Source organism: Microcaecilia unicolor, chromosome 7 (genome assembly GCF_901765095.1).
Source record: "Microcaecilia unicolor chromosome 7, aMicUni1.1, whole genome shotgun sequence".
Taxonomy (NCBI): domain Eukaryota; kingdom Metazoa; phylum Chordata; class Amphibia; order Gymnophiona; family Siphonopidae; genus Microcaecilia; species Microcaecilia unicolor.
In genome coordinates, this window is record NC_044037.1 from 82,553,451 (window position 1) to 82,573,186 (window position 19,736).

Sequence of the window (19,736 nt, forward strand, 5' to 3'; positions counted from 1 at the left end):
AAGATGGCGGAGGCGAGCAGCGGGGGATGGGCGCTTATGGCGGGAAAAACCGCCGCACCGGAGGAAGACCCGGGACACTGACCGGTCTCTGAACTGACACCCAACAAGGGCGAATCAGACTTTAAGACCCCTGCATCCCCGCTAACAGCGCACACGCAGTCCGGGGAGCGATTCTTCGCGCCCTCGCCCTCCAACGCCATAGGCCACGTGGAGATCGATCGGGGAACCCCCTGCCCGCTATAAAAGGTAAAAATTACCTGCTTCTCGCTCCGAGCTGTAACGACCTGGTGTCCCAGTGAGTAGCTGCAATAAACGTTTAAATAAACGTCGAAATAAACGCCTTTAAGGACGTCCAAATTTTTTTTTTTTTTTTTTTACAGAGCCAGCGGGAGGGGGGAGAAAAGGAGGGACCTGGCGCCACCAGGTTTGCACTTGCTCAAGAAGAGCCCTCAACCCCAGGCACTCAACAAAACCTAAAAATTAGGCTTGGAGGCCTAGCCAGAGCTGCTGCTGTGTGTGACCACCACCTGCTGAGATAGAGAACATACTGAGGAGTTTCCAGCAGCACATGACCACATATAGGGAGGCAAAAGGATTGCTCTCTATCTCCACCTGCTGGTAGATGGACACAACCCACCAGTCTATGGATTGATCAGCATGATGATATGGAAGACCGGTGTTGGGCTGGCTTGTACGGTCTGAGTCCTGCATATAGCAATCCGGGTTTAGGATGGGCTAGAGAGAGCGTCAACGGAAACTCCAGCAATTTGGAATGTGAAGACAATGCCGGGCAGACTTTTACAGTCTGTGTCCCACAAATGACAAGATGGATTCGCCTCGGCTTTGACGGCATCTTCAGTAGTTGGAACGTAACGACAGACCTGGGCGGACTTCTACAGTCTATGTCCCAGAAACACCAAAGAAAGACCATGGTCAAGTGTATAATATCATGTTCATTGTTGATTTAATCTAGAATTCAGAATGAATGTGACTGTTGGGCAGACTGGATGGACCAGTCAAGTCTTTATCTGCCGTCACCTACTATATTACTATGTCCCTAACATTTAGGTGCTTGCATTTATGCCAGTCATAGAGCTGGTGTAAGTCTGAGCACTTAATTGCAACAGCTATCCATCTAACTTACACTATTCTGTAAATTTTGCACCTAGGTGGGAGCCATGCCTAAGACCGACTCATATCCCATCCCTGTGAATGCCTCCCTTGCAAATATATGCTATGTAAGTTAAGTGGGTATTAGGCAGCAGGCGGGCATTTATACACACATATTTGCATATATGCTAGTATTCTATATGTTAACACCAAGTTTATAGAGTTGCATCATACATGCCTCAATGATGTCATATTTTCTTTCTTAGAAGGCAAAATTACTTTTTGCATCTCATTAAGGTGATCATGATTGGTCTGCTTTCTGCATGCTCAGTGCGTTTATTTAAATGCTAACTTTGCCTGGGGCAGTTTCCAAGTATGTTTCTTTAGGGGGGGTGGAGAGTAAAAGGGGTCAACAATTAAAAAAAAAGTCTCCTTCTTAATGTGACCCATATATTCCTCTCTAACATGACACCTCTTGACATCAGTCTCTCTACCCCTTTGGAAATACTCACATTGAGCTTCTGCAGTGGCTGTCCTAGGTGCTTAATGACGTATTTGTCCAGGTGCTCACTGTACCTCTGCTTAGCCTCTTTCCTCTTGCTCTCTAGACTGTGAATCTTCATTTCAGACAGGAAGCAATAGATGTGGTGGAAGTTCTCCATTATAACCATGTTAGCATTGACCTTCAACGTGGAGAGGCTGTTAACTAGCAAAGTACAAAGCATGTCACTAAGGAGATTTTTTTTTGTCTTGCATGTCCATCAACAAAACATAGAGCAATGCTCTTTATTCTTATTTCAAACAAAGTCCTTCATTCATATAAGTAGTGATGCATTTCAGTGTTCCCATATGGATTCACTTTATAACAACTATACCAGATAGGGGTGCACAAAGTCTAGTAGAAGTCTATAGTGTTCTCTGCAATAGAGGTGACAAGACAGAGTCTTTTTACCATGAAAGAATATGGGATTTCAGTATAGTGGATTAATAAATTCATAGATTACAAAGATGTGCATTCTGAGTAACCTCCGCTGGAAAAACCACCATCTCTGATAAACCACTCTATATACTACTCTGGGAAAATCAGAAAAAAAACTTTGGGCTGGTAGTTGTGTTGGTCAGGCATTACAAAGCCATTACATTTACCCTACTTGTTCTGAACATAACATCCTGTTCAGAAATTTTAAAAAAATGTTTCTATTTGGTTTGGTGTTGGAGGTGTAACCAGTGACTGACTTTGTAATAATATTTGTCCTTTTAATACAGAGGAGGAGGAGGAGGAGGAATGCAGTAAACTGTTGACAAATACTACGCAACTTCTATGGGCATGAAGTAAATAGAATTTATTAATTGAAACAATTGCAATCTGCTTACCTTTTAGTAAAGGAAAAAAGTTCTTGGGATATTTTCATTTAGAGGCTCATGATCTTACAGTGAAATGTCTTGATAATTCTTTCTCCCCTAAGGAAAAGAAGTGCTGAGCACTACATTTATGCTCCAGGAAACACAGGGGTCCTTTTACTAAGCTGCGGTAAAAGGGGGCCTGTGCTAGAGTCAGTGTATGTTTTTGATGAGTTCTGAGGCCCCCCTTTTACCGCAGCAGGCAAAAGGCTGTCTTTTTTTCTCTACAAGAAATGGTCATATGGTAAGTGAACCATTTACCATCTGACCATTTCAGGGAGGGCGTATTTACTGCCACCCAGTGAGGTAACGATAAGGGCTCCCACGCTAACCCAGCGGTAACCACTGCCCGATTACCACTTGGTAAGCACCGACACTACAAAAATAGAAAATATTTTGGTAGCACTGGAAATGGCGCATTCTGGGGATGAGAAATACTGCTGGGCTCCTGTGGTACTTCTGGATTGCCATGCGCCAACCCTTTAGTGAAAGGGCCTCATAAACAACACAGTTACATAAGTATTGCCATACTGAGAAAGACCAAAGGTCCATCAAGCCCAGCATCCTGTTTCCAACAGTGGCCAAATCCAGGTCACAAAACATTTTATACTGCTTATCCCAGAAATAGTGGATTTTCCCCAAGTCCATTTAATAACAGTCTATGGACTTTTCCTTTAGAAAGCCGTCCAAACCTTTTTTAAACTCCGCTAAGCTAACAGCCTTTACCACATTCTCTGGCAACGAATTCCAGAGTTTAATTACACGTTGAGTGAAGAAATATTTTCTCTGATTCATTTTAAATTTACTACATTGTAGCTTCATCGCATGCCCCCTAGTTTCCATTTGGTTTGGAGTTGAAAAAGCTTCTTAGGTCCTGCACTGAACCCCTACTTTATCAACATTCTTCCCATGTTTATTTATTTATTTTTTTTAATTAATTTCAAATTAAATTGACACGTAAATTTTTACATTGTCATGAAATACAGCATCATAATGTTATATAAAGTATATGGATACAGCTCAAATATAAAGGGAAAAGAAAAAAAAAAACGAAAGAAAAATTTTTCTTTCCCCCTACCAACTAACATTTTTTTTTCTACCATCAGTATCCACTAAACTATTAATCTGTAACATTCAGTTATATTGCTTCCTTAGACCACATATAGAGGAAGGGGACGGGCAAATATATTAGAGAAGTTACTTATTATATTCAGTTTCAAGAAGAACTGATGCAATCCCAAACTCATATCATAACGGGCTTTTTAGAATCTAAGAAGACTCTCAATTGGTCAGGCGAAAAAAAGACATATTTTGTTGAACCTAACCGAACTATACATTTACATGGATAGGCCAGCAGGAAAGATCCTCCCAAGTCCAAAGTTTTTTGTTTTAATTCCAGAAAAAGTTTTCTTCTCTGTTGAGTAGTTTTAGTAACATCTTGAAACATCCAAACCTTGGCTCCCGCAAATAGAGTAACTGAATTCCGAAAATAAAGACATAAAATTGCATTAAGATCTTGCTCAAAAGTAAATGAGATTAATAAAGTCCTTCGCTCCGTATTAGCATCCAAAGTTTGTTCTAATATTTCAAATATATTCGCCAAGTCCAGACTTTTCTCTCCTAGACCGCCTGGCTCACCCGGCTCTTTTCCTTTCTTCTGGGGTAAATAAAAAATTGTACTTATAGGAGGAAAAACTTCCTGGGGTAACTTTAATATCTCAAAAGAATATCTTTTAAACATGTCCAAAGGTGATATCCCTGGGAGTCTTGGAAAGTTCAGAACCCTTAAATTTAGGCGCCTGTTGTAATTTTCAAGTTGTTCTATTTTGTTATGCACAAATAGTTTATCTTTTACAACAGTTGCCTTAAATTCAGTTAGTTGTTCTGATTCTTGCTGTAAATGTTTAACTCTGAGAGTTCAGCTTGGATCTTTTCTACTGAACCTTGAAGTTCTCCAACCTTAGTGGTTAAAATTGTAACCTCACCTCGAGACTCCTGTAAAGAAGCCTCCATTTTCTTCAACACTTGCCAAATAGTCTCCAGATTCACCTCTGCAGCTCTTTCTACGCTCTCCACCAATACTGGGGGAGCTTGTTCCAGGCGTTTCTGTTGCAGTTCGGGATCCCGCTCTGGGTTCTCGCTACTCACACTTCCGGTGGAGCTCGAGTCTCCCTCTCTTTCTGCAATCGCTACTGGATGCGGAAGTATTTTTGGAGCCGGGGGAGGGGATAAAGATGTTTCATTGGCCCTTAGAGAGTCCTCTTCTCCCGGGCTCTCTACTGCGGGTCCCGTCCCTCTCGTTCCGAGTTGGGATCCGGCGGTTAAGTAGCGCTCAAGAGTCGACTGAAGCGGAATCGAAGATGAGGCAGGCGGGATTCTCATCCTCGTCGCGCCTTTCCTCTTTGTGTGTGGCATTTGTTTAGCGATATCAAAAAATGAAGAAAAAAGGTAAAACTTTCACAAAGAGGCTCCGAAGATCTAGGAGCGCTTCCCCAAACCGCAGGTTGCATCCGCCATCTTGCCCATCTATTCCCATGTTTAAATTCCTCCTTACTACATGATTTAATTCTTTTTGGCCAGATGTGTCAAGCCAATAAAACTGGAAATGGAAGAAAGATATATGGTTTAGGATTAGGACTGTAGTATTTTCACACAATATAATTCTTGTATTGGAATATATCAGAATGGAGCAAATTTCTGGAGATGTTGCAGAAGTGTTATTCATACTGTCCGAAGAATTAGGTAGGGGTGGGAGTAGTAGGGTGGAGAAGGGAGTTTTCAGTAGGACATTTTTGATATGGCGTCCAAGTCTGATCTTGGACGTTTTGTGAAAAATGACCAAAAATCCAGTGCCAAACATGGTCATTTTCAACCCTGAAAAATGTCTATTTTTTTTATTCGAAAATGGCCCTATTTTAGACATTATGTGCTCAGTGCATCTTTCTAAAAGGGCCATTTTCAAACAAAAAATGTCCAAGGAGAAAACGCACAAAAACAAGCCACTGGGATATTTGGGGGCCAGCAGGCTTACTAGATTGTCCACACAGACATCCCAGCAGAGTAGTGGGGCAGCCTACAGGCACTGCAGTGGGCTTCACATAAAAGGTGGTGGTACACATCATATCATAGCTCCCCTATATTGCATGGTGAGCCTTCCAGGAATAGCAAAAAATACACTGTACACAACTGTACACTATTACAATAGCTCTTATGCCTGGAGATGTCACCTGTATGTGAGTTCACCAGGTATTTTGTGGTTTTTGGGGCACTCACACTTTCCACCACAAGTGTACCAGTTAGAGTGGGATAAAGGCCTGGGTCCTCTTCTCCACAGTCCATTGCACTGACCACTAGGCTACTCCAGACCTGCTTGATGCTCTAAGAGGACTGCCTATTATATCTCCAACTGTCATAGAGCCTGGTATGTACTGTCACTTTCATCTCTTAGGAGGGTAGGAGGGGGTCACTGGCCACTGGGAGATTAAGGGGACTCATGCCTTTATCCCTCCAGTGGCCATCTGGTCAGTTTGGGCACCTTTTTGGCATTTAATTATTTTTGAAACAGGCCTAGGCATTTAGTCATTATTGAAACAGGCCTAGCCAAAAAGGACCTATTTTTTGCCCTGGATATTTTTACAATGTTCCATTGCTGTAGAAAAACATCCAAATCATAAGTTTTTTTCCCTAGTCCGGTCCAAAACTCGTCCCCAACAGTTGTTTCTTGGGATGAAGAGGGTTTACCCTCGGATTCTATATATGACACCTAGATTCCACGCAGAGATACTCATATTTATTTATTTATTTGTTATATTTATATCCCACATTTTCCCACCTATTTGCAGGCTCAATGTGGCTTACAAAGTACCGTAAAGGCATTTGCCATTTCAGTTGATAACAAATACAAGATTGTGTTGTGGTCAGATGAGGTAGAAGTGAGTCAGACGCGTTTTTAACAGCTCTTAACAAACAATAACAAGCACTAATTGGCAATAATTACAATTTATGCACAGAAATTGCTAAGCATATTCTATAAAGAACTGCACCTAAATTACAAAGCATGCAGTTCAAAATAAACATGCATAGCTTAAAAGGGGTGTGTTTATAGACGTATTTATGGGCATTTCGTTGGCGTTGCTAAATTTCCATGCATAATTACAGAATATGGGTCAGTGCGTGTAAATCTACATGCACAAATTTACACCAGGATTTTATTGGTGTAAATACATGTGCATAGATTTAGGCGTTACGGTATCGACTAAGCATATTCTATATACCGTGCCTAAAGTTTATAGAGTACGCCTAATTCTGCATGGAATTTTTACTCGCCATATATAGAATCTAGCTCTTTGCAGTGACGTAGGAAGGGGGGCGGTCCGCTGGAGGGGGTGTCGGCTCCGCTGGTTCCCTGCTCTCTCTGCCCCGGAACAGGTTACTTCCTGTTCCGGGGCAGAGAGAGCAGGGAACCAGCGGAGCCGACGCAGCTCCCAGCGACCTGCACTCGGGGGCGGATCTGCCCTCAGGGTGCACTCCGGAGGGGGGAGGGTGCATGCCGAGGGGGGGTGCGCAGCGGCGACCCACCCCGGGTGTCAGCCGCCCTTGCTACGGCACTGGCTCTTAGTGTTTAAGTACAGAATTTAGAAAATACCTGCATATGCATATAAATTAATCTGGCAATTCTGTGTGTGGTCAAGAGCAGGTGTAAACACTGGTGCATAAATTATCTGGGTAACTATCAAAGCAGAAGCATGCACACAGTTTTGTTCTGAAAATTTGCCACAAGTCGCACAGGGGAAATTATGCGTCTGCTCTGTTGCAAAATTACCCCTTATACCTACTGCTGTTAAAGACTGTGTCCATCAGCTTGCCCAGGGCCTTATCTAAGTCTCTTCTCTGCTCAGCATTTCTGAACACGTCTTCAGAGAATACCACAAAGTCTTTGAAACGGCTGATGAAAGGCAGAATCCCAATCTTTTTTTTCCCAGGCACTTTGGCTTCCTCAATTTCTTTGCATAGTGAGAACTGTCACAGATCACAAGAAAAGATTAAAATACAATATAATCTAGACTAATTACACTGAGAGCAATGTTTTAGACTTATGCAGAGGATGCCTAGATTTAGGCACCAACCCTAGATTTTAAATTAGTTGGACAGAGGTGTGATGCCTTAGTTCTGTGGAGGATGGTATAAGATTGCATTGCGCTTGCATATACTCAAGATCTCAATTGCAAAAATCCTTAGAATCTTAAAGCAGTGAGTGAACACCAATATTTAGGAAGAGTGAGAAGGTGACAAGTATAGGCTAACCATACATGAAGGTTAAATATAAGTTCAAAACCTCCATGTTAATCTCTGACAACCATTATTAATAATGGTATGGCTTATTAGAGCTACAAACTGTCACAAGGATCTTAGTCACAATTCCTGGATGACTTGGATAACAATGGGTAAGGTGAAGTTAGATCTTACTTGTTAATTTTCTTTCCTTGGGTCCCTCCAGACCAGTCCAGCCCAGCCCAGATATATGGGTTTATGCTCTCCTACCAGAGGATGAAGAATGAGAACCACAGGTTTGATGACATCATCCTATACATAGGGTTCTATGCAGTCCACAACCAGTCAGTATTTCTGTAACAAAGCAACATAGCAATATATCCTCCCACCAAAACAAAATGGCAAAGAAGCAACTGATTACTGAGCCAAAAGTTAGTTCATTGAATAAAACGAATTCAGCATTCTATTACCAGAGACTAGTGGGACTAACTCCCTCTAGTTCTCAAGAATGAAAAAGCTTGCTAGGTGCTCCAACATGTCAGATATGTAGTCCATGGGTGAGTTCTAGACTGGTCTGGAGGGATTCAAGGAAAGAAAATTAACAGGAAAGATCTAATTTATCCTTCTTATTCATCCTTTCATACCAGTCCAGATGCATGGGAAGTACCCAAGCACTATCTACTGAAAAAGAGACCTAGATAAGCCTGCCTTCAATATACTTTCTCCAAAGCTGCATTTTGCTGAGCCTGCACATTCAGGGGGCAATCCTATAACTGGGTGCCAAAGTTAGACACCTAAATGCAACATGCTGAGTGTAAATTCTATAATGCCACCTGAGCACCCAGATTCTGTTATAGAACACTACTGTAAATCAGCATCTGCACACCTATATTTAAGTGTACCCATTTATGCCATGTCAATAGCAGGCCTAAATACATGTGCAATAATGCCTCACTTCATAACTTAAGCTCTGCAGAAAAAAAAAAGACTGGAGGACCTGTGCTCCCACGTCAGGTGGAAAGTACCAGTGCATGTGCAGTGGGACACTGCTAGAATTTTCTACTGTACTTGCTAGTCAGCATCGCATCGGGCACTATTGGATGACATCACCCAGATGTCCTCAGAGAATGCAGCATCACTACAGTGACCATGTTCTTCATCAGTGCCCAGATTAAGTCATACAAAGCACTGGCTATAAAACTAGGTATGCCACCACCCAAATTCCCTCAGATGATCTCACCAAGGATCCATCTGGCAACCACTGAGCCCAACAGAAACAGGCTCTCACAGATTGATGCTTGCAGAACTGGAGCCAATACCTCGAACTACCAAAATGACTGCCTTCTTAGTCATGGCCAATATCAAAGCATCCACCTAAGGGAGATGTAACTTCTCCTTCTCCTCAATGGGTACTAGATAATCCAGACTGCACAGGTTGTTTACCTCACCTACCATCTGCTGGAGACTCAGAAGTACTAGCAGATTTGTTGACTGCACAGTACGCCATAAAGGGTGATGTCAGCAAACCAATGGTTCTCAGTCTCCATCTGCTGGTTAACCTGTGTGTCTGGACTGTTTGGGGTTGAAAAGGAAGCATAATTATGTTAGTCATACTATTACAGCAATAATAGGCAAACTTATATCCTGTGACATGCTATTAATGAGCTAGCATGTGACTTTGTGCTCCACGGATATCCGATAGGTTAGTGAATACATATTACAAAATTGCTGTTAGGGTACCACAACATTTTATCTGTGCAGAAATGATCAAAGCAAGAACAGAAGTGGGAGTTCTTTACTCCTGTACTGGGAGCTTGTACGAAATTCACAAAAGATACAATGATACAAAATCTGGTTCCTAAGTAACACAAATCACCATTAATGAATAGCTGTCGTTCCAAGAAAGAATCAGGGAGAATACATTGCTTTTATAGTGACACCTAGTGGTCTGTCATAGATAGGGCCATTTTTCAGCTAGTGCAAATAAGGTAACTACACTGAGGCCCACAACTTGAGGAACACTAGGAATGCACCTGCACAGCCCTAAAGAGAGGGAAAAGCCAGAAGTGCAAGGCTGATAACAGAAAAGTGGGAACAGTCAGTTCCCATGTGAGACTGTGGCAGTAGAAGAATCCAAGAGTGTCACCCTCTCGTACCACTAAACATGACTGTGTGTCTCCTCTGGCCTGGTAACTGGTCAGCTGGACCATTAAGGCCTCAGAGTTAGAAGAAATAATAATGATCTTCTGCATTTTCTATCGTCTTTGCTTGATTGATTCTTATAAGCAGTATGAAGCAATCGGTTGTGGGAGATAGGAAAGCAGCAGCAATATCTCAGAGTACTTCCTTCAACTTCCACCAGTGTTGCAAGAGAGAGAAAGAGATGACAGCAGGGGGAAAAGGGTGGTAAATCCCAGAACATTCCATACTAAAACGTTGGCAGTTACGTCCCAGAATGCACTGTGGGTTTAAGAAAATCAGAACTGCATACTTACAACACATTTGCTGAAACTATTCTTAGCCAAAAGCAAAATGTTACTGATGATGCAGTCGAAGAAAGTAGATGACAATGATGATGATGACGATGATGATGGTTCAGAGTCATTCCGGATCTTCAGTGTGTAGTTATTCACTGTTACAAGCACCTGTATGCAACTGAACTGGCTCACTTTACTGCAGGTATTTACAAAGGTTCTCAACTCTGGTTCTAGGCAGTTGAAGATCTCATTCAGCCAGTGGGCAGCCATATCTCCCAAACCATTAGAAGCCCTGCAATGACAGAAAGGCACATGTGAAAGAAAACAGATAAACAAGAATTTAGGCCCAGTACTACCATATAACTCTAGGTTATCAGGGGAAGGCTAAACAAATGCTTATTTTGCCCCTACATACCTCTGGACATATTGGACTAGATTCAGTAAATTGGGCACCAAAAAAATGCACTCTGAGCGCTATTCTATAGATGACGCTCCAAGTTGGGTGCCATTTATAGAATAGTGCATAGTGCCAGGATCTACGTACAGCTTTTGGTGTGAAGATTTACACCAACTGACACCAAGTATAAATCCTCGCTCATAAATTAGGCATGGATTCCCTGAATTCTATATTACTGCATACATCTTTAGTGAACGCTCTTGACCTGCCCATAGCTCTTCTTATGGCCATGCCCTGTTTTGCTTGTGTGCTAAAAGATTTATGTGCACATTTTTATAGAATAACACTTTGGCTTAGCAACATGCGTATGTAAGTCCAAACTGCAGCCAATTAATGCCAACAGTTGATTGTTAGCGCACACAAATTGGGCACACAACTAAATTTGCATACATGATTTTGAGCACCATATATAGAATCCGGGGGATAGTGTTAGTGCTATGTATCATAGCAAAACTAGAACTACAAGGCACTGAGTGCAGTGATACAAAACTAGCCTTGACAACCTGTTGTTATTGTACAGCTCTAATGATCACACTAGGAGGGCAATTCCCAATCTACTGACATTGGAGTGAAGCTTGCACATAAATTTATTCTTACCAGCTTTGCACTAGTTCTCAAAGCAAAGGGTACTAAGTATGCATGGTTACTTTTTTTGTGAATAAATTTTTGCCTAAAAAGTACAGGTTAAGGTCTGAAATGCAATCTATTTTCCTTCAGCCTAAACATGAGTCTCTCAATGCAGAAAAAAATTGCACGTAGCTCAGACTAATGCACAGGTTGTAGTCTGCATTAAGAAAGGGCAATTTTCAGCTAGCCGATCAGGACCTTACCAAGCTAGAGTTACACCCTGTATGACTTGCCCACCGGTGTCCCCGCCCTCCCTGCTTTGCCACCAGCAATGAGAGGAAATAGTGGGATGGGAGCAATTTTTGTAGCATTCCATATTTCTGCCCTGTGCGGAGCTGCAGCCGATTATCTCAAGTAAAATGTGTTTTTTTAACCACTTTGGCGTCCTTTTATGAAGCCTTAGTGCAATTTGGGTGGGGTTTTCCCCGCACTAAAGTCATTTTTTACCACAGCTGGAAAATGGACAATTTTCTCATTTAAAAAAAAATTATTGGGCATGCACAAATTTTGCCATTCGTGCATGGCCATTTAAAAAATTAGCACGTGGGCATCTATTTTTTAGGTTGTAAAGGCTCACGTGCTCAGCTTGCACTACTCATTCAGTGTACAGTAATGTAGACAGACACACCCTCTCCTAAAAAAATTAAAAAAATGTTTTACCATATGGTTTGCATACATGGATCCAAAAGACCTCTAATTTTGACTAGCTTATATCCTGATACCTGTTAAAATTGTTCTACTGTGCTGAACAAATGGGGAGTACAAATATGTGCATAAACTGAAAGCTTATGTACTATACTCCACAATTGCAAGTGACTAAATTGCTACGTTGAAAAGTTGTGAGGAAAGCAGATAGCCCTGGCACGTTCCTCTATAAAGTCTGAGGTGTCCTTTTACCGCATGCTATCCCAGAAATACCACCGGCCCAACACGGCCGGCAGCGGTAGTTCTGGCTCCAGCGCACGCCATTCCTGGCACGTCAGAAAACTTTTAAAATGTAGTAGTGCGGAGCTAACTTAGCAGTAATCAGGCATTGCCACTTACTGAATGGCTCCTGCCATTACCGCAGGTCCCTTTTTCCCGCAGCTTAATAAAAGGACCCCTGAAATAGTTAGATGTCTGACCATTAACACGTAGCTGTGCCCTGGGATAGCTGTACAGAATATGAACCAAATGGATGAACTTGGGACCTAGCCTGAACCATTCCATGGTGCCAAATAAACAGTCCCATTCAATGCAATCAAATGCTTGTACTTCAAATGTAATTTGCTTTTGGTTTTGGAAAAATCAGTAAATAGATCCAAACACTTTTCAAACTGGTCTGAATTGCAGAGAAAGTTAAAGGGGAGATTGCTCTGTACATTCAAAGTAAGGGGTTCATAGCTTTCCTATGAATGAGATGACAGAAAAATCAAGGACTGCATATGTTAAACAATTACATCTGCAAAATTGTTTTAAAACAACTTTATAATTCTAACATAAATTAATGAAAGTCAACAAATGTAAGAATTATGACTGCTGCAATAACCATAACTCTCAACTCCCATCTGCAGTGAATTGATGCCATGACTCACCATGAGTTATTGCTGCTGTGATATCAGTACACTACACAATTAACAAACAGAATCATAAATTCTTAGAATCATGTACAGATAAGAATGGAAGGCAACTTAAAAAATTATCTTGGTCATTCTCTGTCTTCAGGCAAGATGGACAGAGATGGCTGTCTATTCTGCTGTTAAAACCCAACAATAATGGAAATTCCAATATCTCCCTAGGTATCTTCTTCTAAGGTTCAAAAATCTTTACAGTTCAAAACATATTTCCAATGTCTAAATCAAAATCTATCCTGCTGCAATTTAAGATCATAATTTCCTTTACTATCCTTAATGAAGCTAGAGAACAGCTGCTCCTCACTCCAGTTTATAAAACTTTCTCTCGTGAGGTTTATTTTCATATGTCAACTCATATTTAAATAATAGGGCTAATTTGCAAAGTCTAGTTGTCTAGATCACCAGACCTTAAGGATCAAAGATGATCAACCATGGAAAAACTTAGGAACCAAGCAGCCAAGTACAAGATGTACTAGATTTTTGTTTTTTTAAAGGAGAAACATGGAACTTTCCTAGTACAGAAGGCTTTGCTCCAACATCTATTAGAGAATGTCATAGCCTGTGTTGAAACAGGAGTGGGCAATCATTCCAACTCTGAGAGCTCAGTATATAACCCTCTGAAAAATGAACACTGTGCCATCACACTTTGTCGTTAAAGCTCTGCCCTCTAATTTTTCTTACATCCACATCTTAGCTATAGCAGGATGGCTACAAAGACACAGACGTTTTCTAGGGATGGAGGGTGAAAGCACTTAGCAGGAGCTCTGAAAGGCTTGAATCACTTATTTCCACTCCGGGAAAGAAAGAAAAATCAACAGAGATACAGGAATACCAACAATAAATAGGTTGTTTATCCATGCTACATCTTATGAACTACAGAAGGAAACTCTCTTTGGCGAGTGTTAGCAGTAAATCTGAGAAACTGAGATCATACTTCACATGCCCCACTTTAACAGTGAGATTCATTACTGTCATGGTAAGCGCAAAACTAACCAATTTGAAGACACTGGTCTGAGAAAAACCCCTGTCACTATAGGGGCTGTGAGGAAACTTCAAGATTATAATACAAGATAAGCAGTTTTGAGTCAGACCAAGGTCCATCAATCCCCAAATCGTGTCCCCAGTAGTAGGCCAATCTGGGTTGCAAGTACCCAGCAGACCTCAACAAAGCAGATGAAATTTCTCATAGCTCAGAATATGGGGTAAGTCTCCAGGAATTTGTCCATAGCTCTTTTAAACCTGCTCTTAGTTGCATTGATTACATCTTTTGACAACAGATTCAACAGCTTAATTATGCATTGTATGAAAAAATATATATATTCCAGGGCTGCCGAGAGACTGGGCAGGGTCTGGGGGAAGGCCGCTCCCGGGTCCCCCCCCCCCCCCCCCCCCGAGGTCGCCGCCACCACTCCCCCCACTCCACCCACCCCCTCTGTCTGCCATGGGGCCGGGCTCCCTGCATTGAAATCACAGCACCTCTCACCTCTGTGTGAAAGCGCTGCAGATAGCAGGGCAGCAGATCGCCTCCCTTCGGCCCACCTTCCCTCCTTGTGTCCCGCCCTCGCAGAAGTTTCCCTACCAATCTCAGAGACTCTACAACTATTAGGTGTAATTGGCGATAGAAACTTAACGCTGGAGCAGCAAACAAACCACCACTAAGAAAGTATTGTTCTCTCTTTGGAAACTGAAACCTATTAAACCATATTTCCCAAGAGATGTATTCCGCAATTTAGTTTGCTCATTAGTCTTAAGTCATCTTGATTACTGCAATGATATATATGCAGGGTGCAAAGCTCTGCTTCATAACAAACTTCAAACCACCCAGAACACAGCTGCTAGACTGATTTACAGTAAATCAAGGTTTCAAAGTTCAAGACCACTGCGTGAGAAACTGCATTGGCTTCCTATCAAGGACCGGATAACTTTTAAAGTTTGCATCCTGGTGCATAAAATTCTCTACGGTGAAGCTCCAGCATATATGGTTGCCCTTATCAGCTTACCACCTAGGAACTCTTCCAGATCGTCATGCACATACTTGAATCTTCACTACCCAGCCTGCTGTGGCATCAATTATAAAACCGCCTATGCATCCACCTTTCCTTATGTTAGCGCACACTCGTGGAATGGATTACCAAAATCTGTAAAATCTATTCAAGATCATTTGGCCTTCAGAAAATCTCTAAAGACCCTATTATTTGGGAAAGCTTATGCTACAGACCCGCCTAGCATCTCTAAATTCTGAACTGCTGCAGTCGCTACGACATATTGAACTCTATTACTCTTTCTCCTTTTCCTCTCCTTTGCTGTTACTCGGTAATCTCTTTACTTCATTGATTTTGAGTGTTTGCTGAATTGATGTATGTTTTTGCAGACTGATGTAAGCCGCATTGAGCCTGCCGATGGGTGGGAAAATGTGGGATATAAATGCTATAAATAAATAAATAAATAGAAATTTGTAGGTGTGTTAATGTTTAACATGCCATAAATTTAAAGGTGCATTAGAAACGCTAATGCACCTTAGTAAACATACCCCAAAATGTCTAAAAACACCTAGGAAATAGCCATTTTCGAAACCAAAAGATAAATGGTTTTCAGGTTCGAAAATAGCCTTGTTTGTCACATGATTTTTGAATGTTTTTAACGAAATGTCCAAAGTTGGATTTAGACATCATATTGAAAATGCTCCTCCACATATGTTACCATCTATATAAATAATTCTCACCTCAAACATTCTGAAGCTCACTCTGTGGCAGGGAAACACTGGAGCCCTGCACTTAGGCTGTCACCACTCACCACTCACTGTCAGTCAGGCACCACTCACTCTTACTGATAGCCCCACCCTCAGCCCCGCCCCTTCCGCACATAATTCCCTACCTGAACGTTCTAATGAAGCTGCAACTTCCAGTTTGTGAAGCGGCATAGATCGGAATTTATCCCCATTACTGTTTGCCCCGCCCTCACGTCAAACGTGATGATGTCGAGGGCGGAGCAATTACACTTGACCAATCGCATCGCTCTGCCCTCGACGTCATCACGTTTGATGCGAGGGCGGGGCATACATCGATCTACTACGTGACAACGAAAGGAAGGAGTGTGAGGCAGGCAGGCTGTAGGTCACACGCAGCGGGGGAGCCAGCCAGCCACTCTGTACGTCGCGGGGCGAGGCACGGCGAGGCGACCACGACCACCCTCAAGCACGGAGGGTAAGTCCAGCAACAAGGGGAGGGGGATGGTAATGAAAGCGCCTTGCTAGCGCCCGTTTCATTGGCCTCAGAAACGGGCCTTTCTTACTAGTGTGACTATCAAATCAAATCAAATTACAATTATAGTCCATTTAAGATTATGTAGAAAAACAACAAAAGAAATGCATATTACAAAGTTTTTAAATAATACAAACAATATTAAAATCAAACATCATGACAGTAAATAAACACCAAATAGTCCACTCAAATAGTCTGACCAGTTAAAAACTTTATATGTTTCCATCAATAAATATGCCACTTACTTGCACTCTTTGTTTTGTGGATCTTCTGAGACATAGCTCACATGAGTGTCACTTTTCAAAGGCAGCTGAGAAAAAATATAGAACAGGTATTAAATCATCCACATAAAAAAACCAGAAGAATCCTCTTTCACACAAACATCCTGCATAAAAAATGATGCTGTACTGACATTGCAGAAAGCTAGCAAAGGCCTTTCAGTTTCTTCCTGATCTGACACCTCAGCTCACTGAAAGAATTTAGAAACAAGCTCAAACATCAGATTTTTTTTTAAGTTATTTTTATTACTTTTAAACTATAAGTTTCAATACAGCAATAACTCCTGAATATGGAGATCCCTGCCCATATGAGGTTTATTTGACTAGATAAACTCTAAAAAATTGGAATAAAAAATGGCAACCTCTCTTATAAAAATGTAGAATTAATGATTGAAAGCATAAAAAAAAAAGTGCAACAGCCTTCAATAAATGGGACAAAGATCTTTATTTGCACAGTGTAGATCAATCACACAATGACCCAACATGGGCCGTGTTTCGGCACAAAGTGCTTGCCTCAGGGGTCATATATCTTCAAAAATCCTTAAAATAAGATTGCCCACCAAAGGCACAAGAAAGAAATCCTTATCCCAAGATAATACTAGACTTAAAGTACAGCATAACCTGACAAATCTCGTTTCAGTCAAGCATTATCTTGGGATTTTTGTCCCATTTATTGAAGGCTCTTGGCGCTTTTCTGGTGCTTTTGGACTGTGTTCTGTTCTTTGGACCCTCTCTGTGTTGTTGAATTAATGATTGAAGTCAGTTGAGTTTTTTTTTCCTTTTTTCTTCCCTTCAGCCACTAATTCCATCAAAATAGAATTTCATTATGCTCAAATTGTTTCTATTGGGCCATACAAATTGGTTTCAAATGTTATCCAGACTAAGGCAAGAAAATGTCAGTACGGATAGACACATCTCTCCCTCTCTCTTTCCTTCCATCCTCTCTGCCCCTACTCACATATCTTCATCTTTCTCCCTCTCCGCTGCCCCAGACCCAGCATCTGCTCCTTCCCCCCTCCCCACCCACGGCCTGACTTCTGCCGATCTCTCTCTGAACCCTACCCCCCCCCCCGGGTCTATCTCAGAGCTGTCGCCGGTGATGATTCCTATAGGCAACCTCTACCGTATCCCTGTGAAGAAACAAGAAGTGACATCATCGAGGGTGGGACACGGTAGAGGGAAGCCTGCAGGGCCAACACAGGCTGCCTATAGGAATCGCCACCAGTGACAGCTCTGAGGTAGACCTGGAGGAACGGTGGGGTGGGGGGGTCCAGAGAGAGATCCCATGCCATGAACAGAGAAGAGGGAGAGGAGCGTGAGATGCCAGCACTGAGGTGCTTTGGGGGCCGTATGGGCTACTAGACGATGGGCCTGAGGCAAGAATGGCTGGGCCTGTGCCCACCCAGGCCCACCCATAGCTACACCACGGGACTGGTGGTAGTTCCTGCCCTCACTGCGAGCCATTTCTGGTGCTTGAAAAATAGTTTAATATTTTTAGCACCGAGGGCTTACCCAGCAGTAATCGGCACAGTTACTGCCATGTTTAGCGGGAGCCCATACCTCCTCCTAAATAGATGGCAGTAAGGGCTCCCCTAGGAGATGGACACGTGGCAACTGTTTAACTTACCGAAGAGCCATTTCATTTTTTAAAGCCTTTTACCCACTGCAGTGAAAGGGGGCCTTTGCACACGGCAAATCCACGTTGTGACGCCACCGCAGGGCCTCTTTTACCACAGCTTTGTAAAAGGGACCCAGCATCTTTCTGCAAATAACATTTTCCAAATTTTCAAGCTTTCAATGTAAAGAAAGATTATGTTTGATTACAGCCCATACTGTTCTGATAATAATTTAGACGAGTTTTCCATTAAAGATAATTTGTTTTATATTGAAACAACCGTCTTCTCCAAGCTTATGTGGAGTGGCATAATCAAATGCGAACGCCTATCTCCATGGGCGTCTATGTCTGAAAACGGGTACGTGAAGAGGCGGGACAGACCGTATTTTCAAAAAAATGGACGTTTTTCAGCTGGGCGTTTGTTTTTTTTAGCGATAATGGAAACTAAAAACCCCCAGCTCAAAAAGTCCTAATCCGAGCCATTTGGTCATGGGAGGGGCCACGATTCGTAGTACACTCGCCCCCCTGACATGCCAGGACACCAACTGGGCACCCTAGAGGTCAGTGCGGTGGACTTCAGACAATGCTCCCACATGCATAGCTCCCTTACCACGGGTGCTGAGCACCCAACCCCCCTCCCACAAAACCCACTACCCACAAATGTACAACACTACCATAGCTCTTAGGGGTGAAGGGGGCACCTACATGCGAGTACAGTGGTTTTTGGAGGCCTCCCATTTACCAGCACAAGTGTTACAGATAGGGGGGATGGGCCTGGGTCCACCTGGCTGAAGTGCACTGCGGTACCCACTAAAAGTGCTCCAGGGACCTGCATACACGCAGGCCTCTAGGACTGGTTGCTACTATATAACATTGGCACACCAGTTGACACCTGAAGATTCTCTCCGAAAATGTCCTTTATTGGAATAAGCAATTCTCACAGTTAACTGCAGATCAGAGGTTGTGCCCCACAGGCAAAGAGTCTCCCTGGTACTGAGATTAGCAGTAGGTCAGAGCTGGCAGAATGGTGTACAATGCCCTCTTTCAGCCACATTCAAGGTAAGAACTAAGTTCTGTAACGTGGCTAACATGTGAAAGGGATCTAAAATTGGCTTACAAAAATGGCCACTACCTCATGGACTACCGGAAACAAAACAGGGCACACTCTGACCCAGTAAGCAGGGGGAAAAGCACCATGGGAGTAGAGCCTACCAACTACCAACATCGTGAGCATTTGCCACAAGCTAGTGGAATCACGGTGCCCAATACCCTACACCCACCACAATGCATTGCTGATGTGACTCTGCAGTGCGCATAACAGAAAAGGTGTCACACTCACCCGAGAGCCACATCAGAACCAGGGAAAGGCTGTCACAGAATAGAACACATTCTGCTGTCATGGAGGTGGGTACGGCATTTGAGGCTGGCATACAGGCTGGAAAAAAAAAATTTAAAGTGGGTTTTTTTTGGTGGGAGGGGGTTAGTGACCACTGGGGGAGTCCGGGGAGGTCATCCCCGATTCCCTCCAGTGGTCATCTGGTCAGTTGGGGCACTTTTTTGGGACTTGTTCGTGAAAAAAAAGGGTCCACAAAAAGTGACCCAAAATCACGGTAAAAACGCCTTTTTT

General features: G+C 42.6%; 1 protein-coding gene across 1 annotated transcript in view; it reads right to left on the reverse strand.

Annotated features, from left to right (window-relative positions):
* The window catches only part of LOC115475004 (exocyst complex component 1-like), a 70,575-nt gene that overhangs the window by 20,178 nt on the left and 30,661 nt on the right, over positions 1-19,736 (reverse strand). Inside the window, exons 9-12 of the mRNA XM_030210744.1 lie at positions 16,462-16,526; positions 10,278-10,551; positions 7,347-7,530; positions 1,623-1,816 (exon numbers count right to left, since the gene is read on the reverse strand). Of these exons, the coding sequence (XP_030066604.1) occupies positions 1,623-1,816; positions 7,347-7,530; positions 10,278-10,551; positions 16,462-16,526 (717 nt within the window). The remainder of the gene's footprint in view (positions 1-1,622; positions 1,817-7,346; positions 7,531-10,277; positions 10,552-16,461; positions 16,527-19,736) is intronic.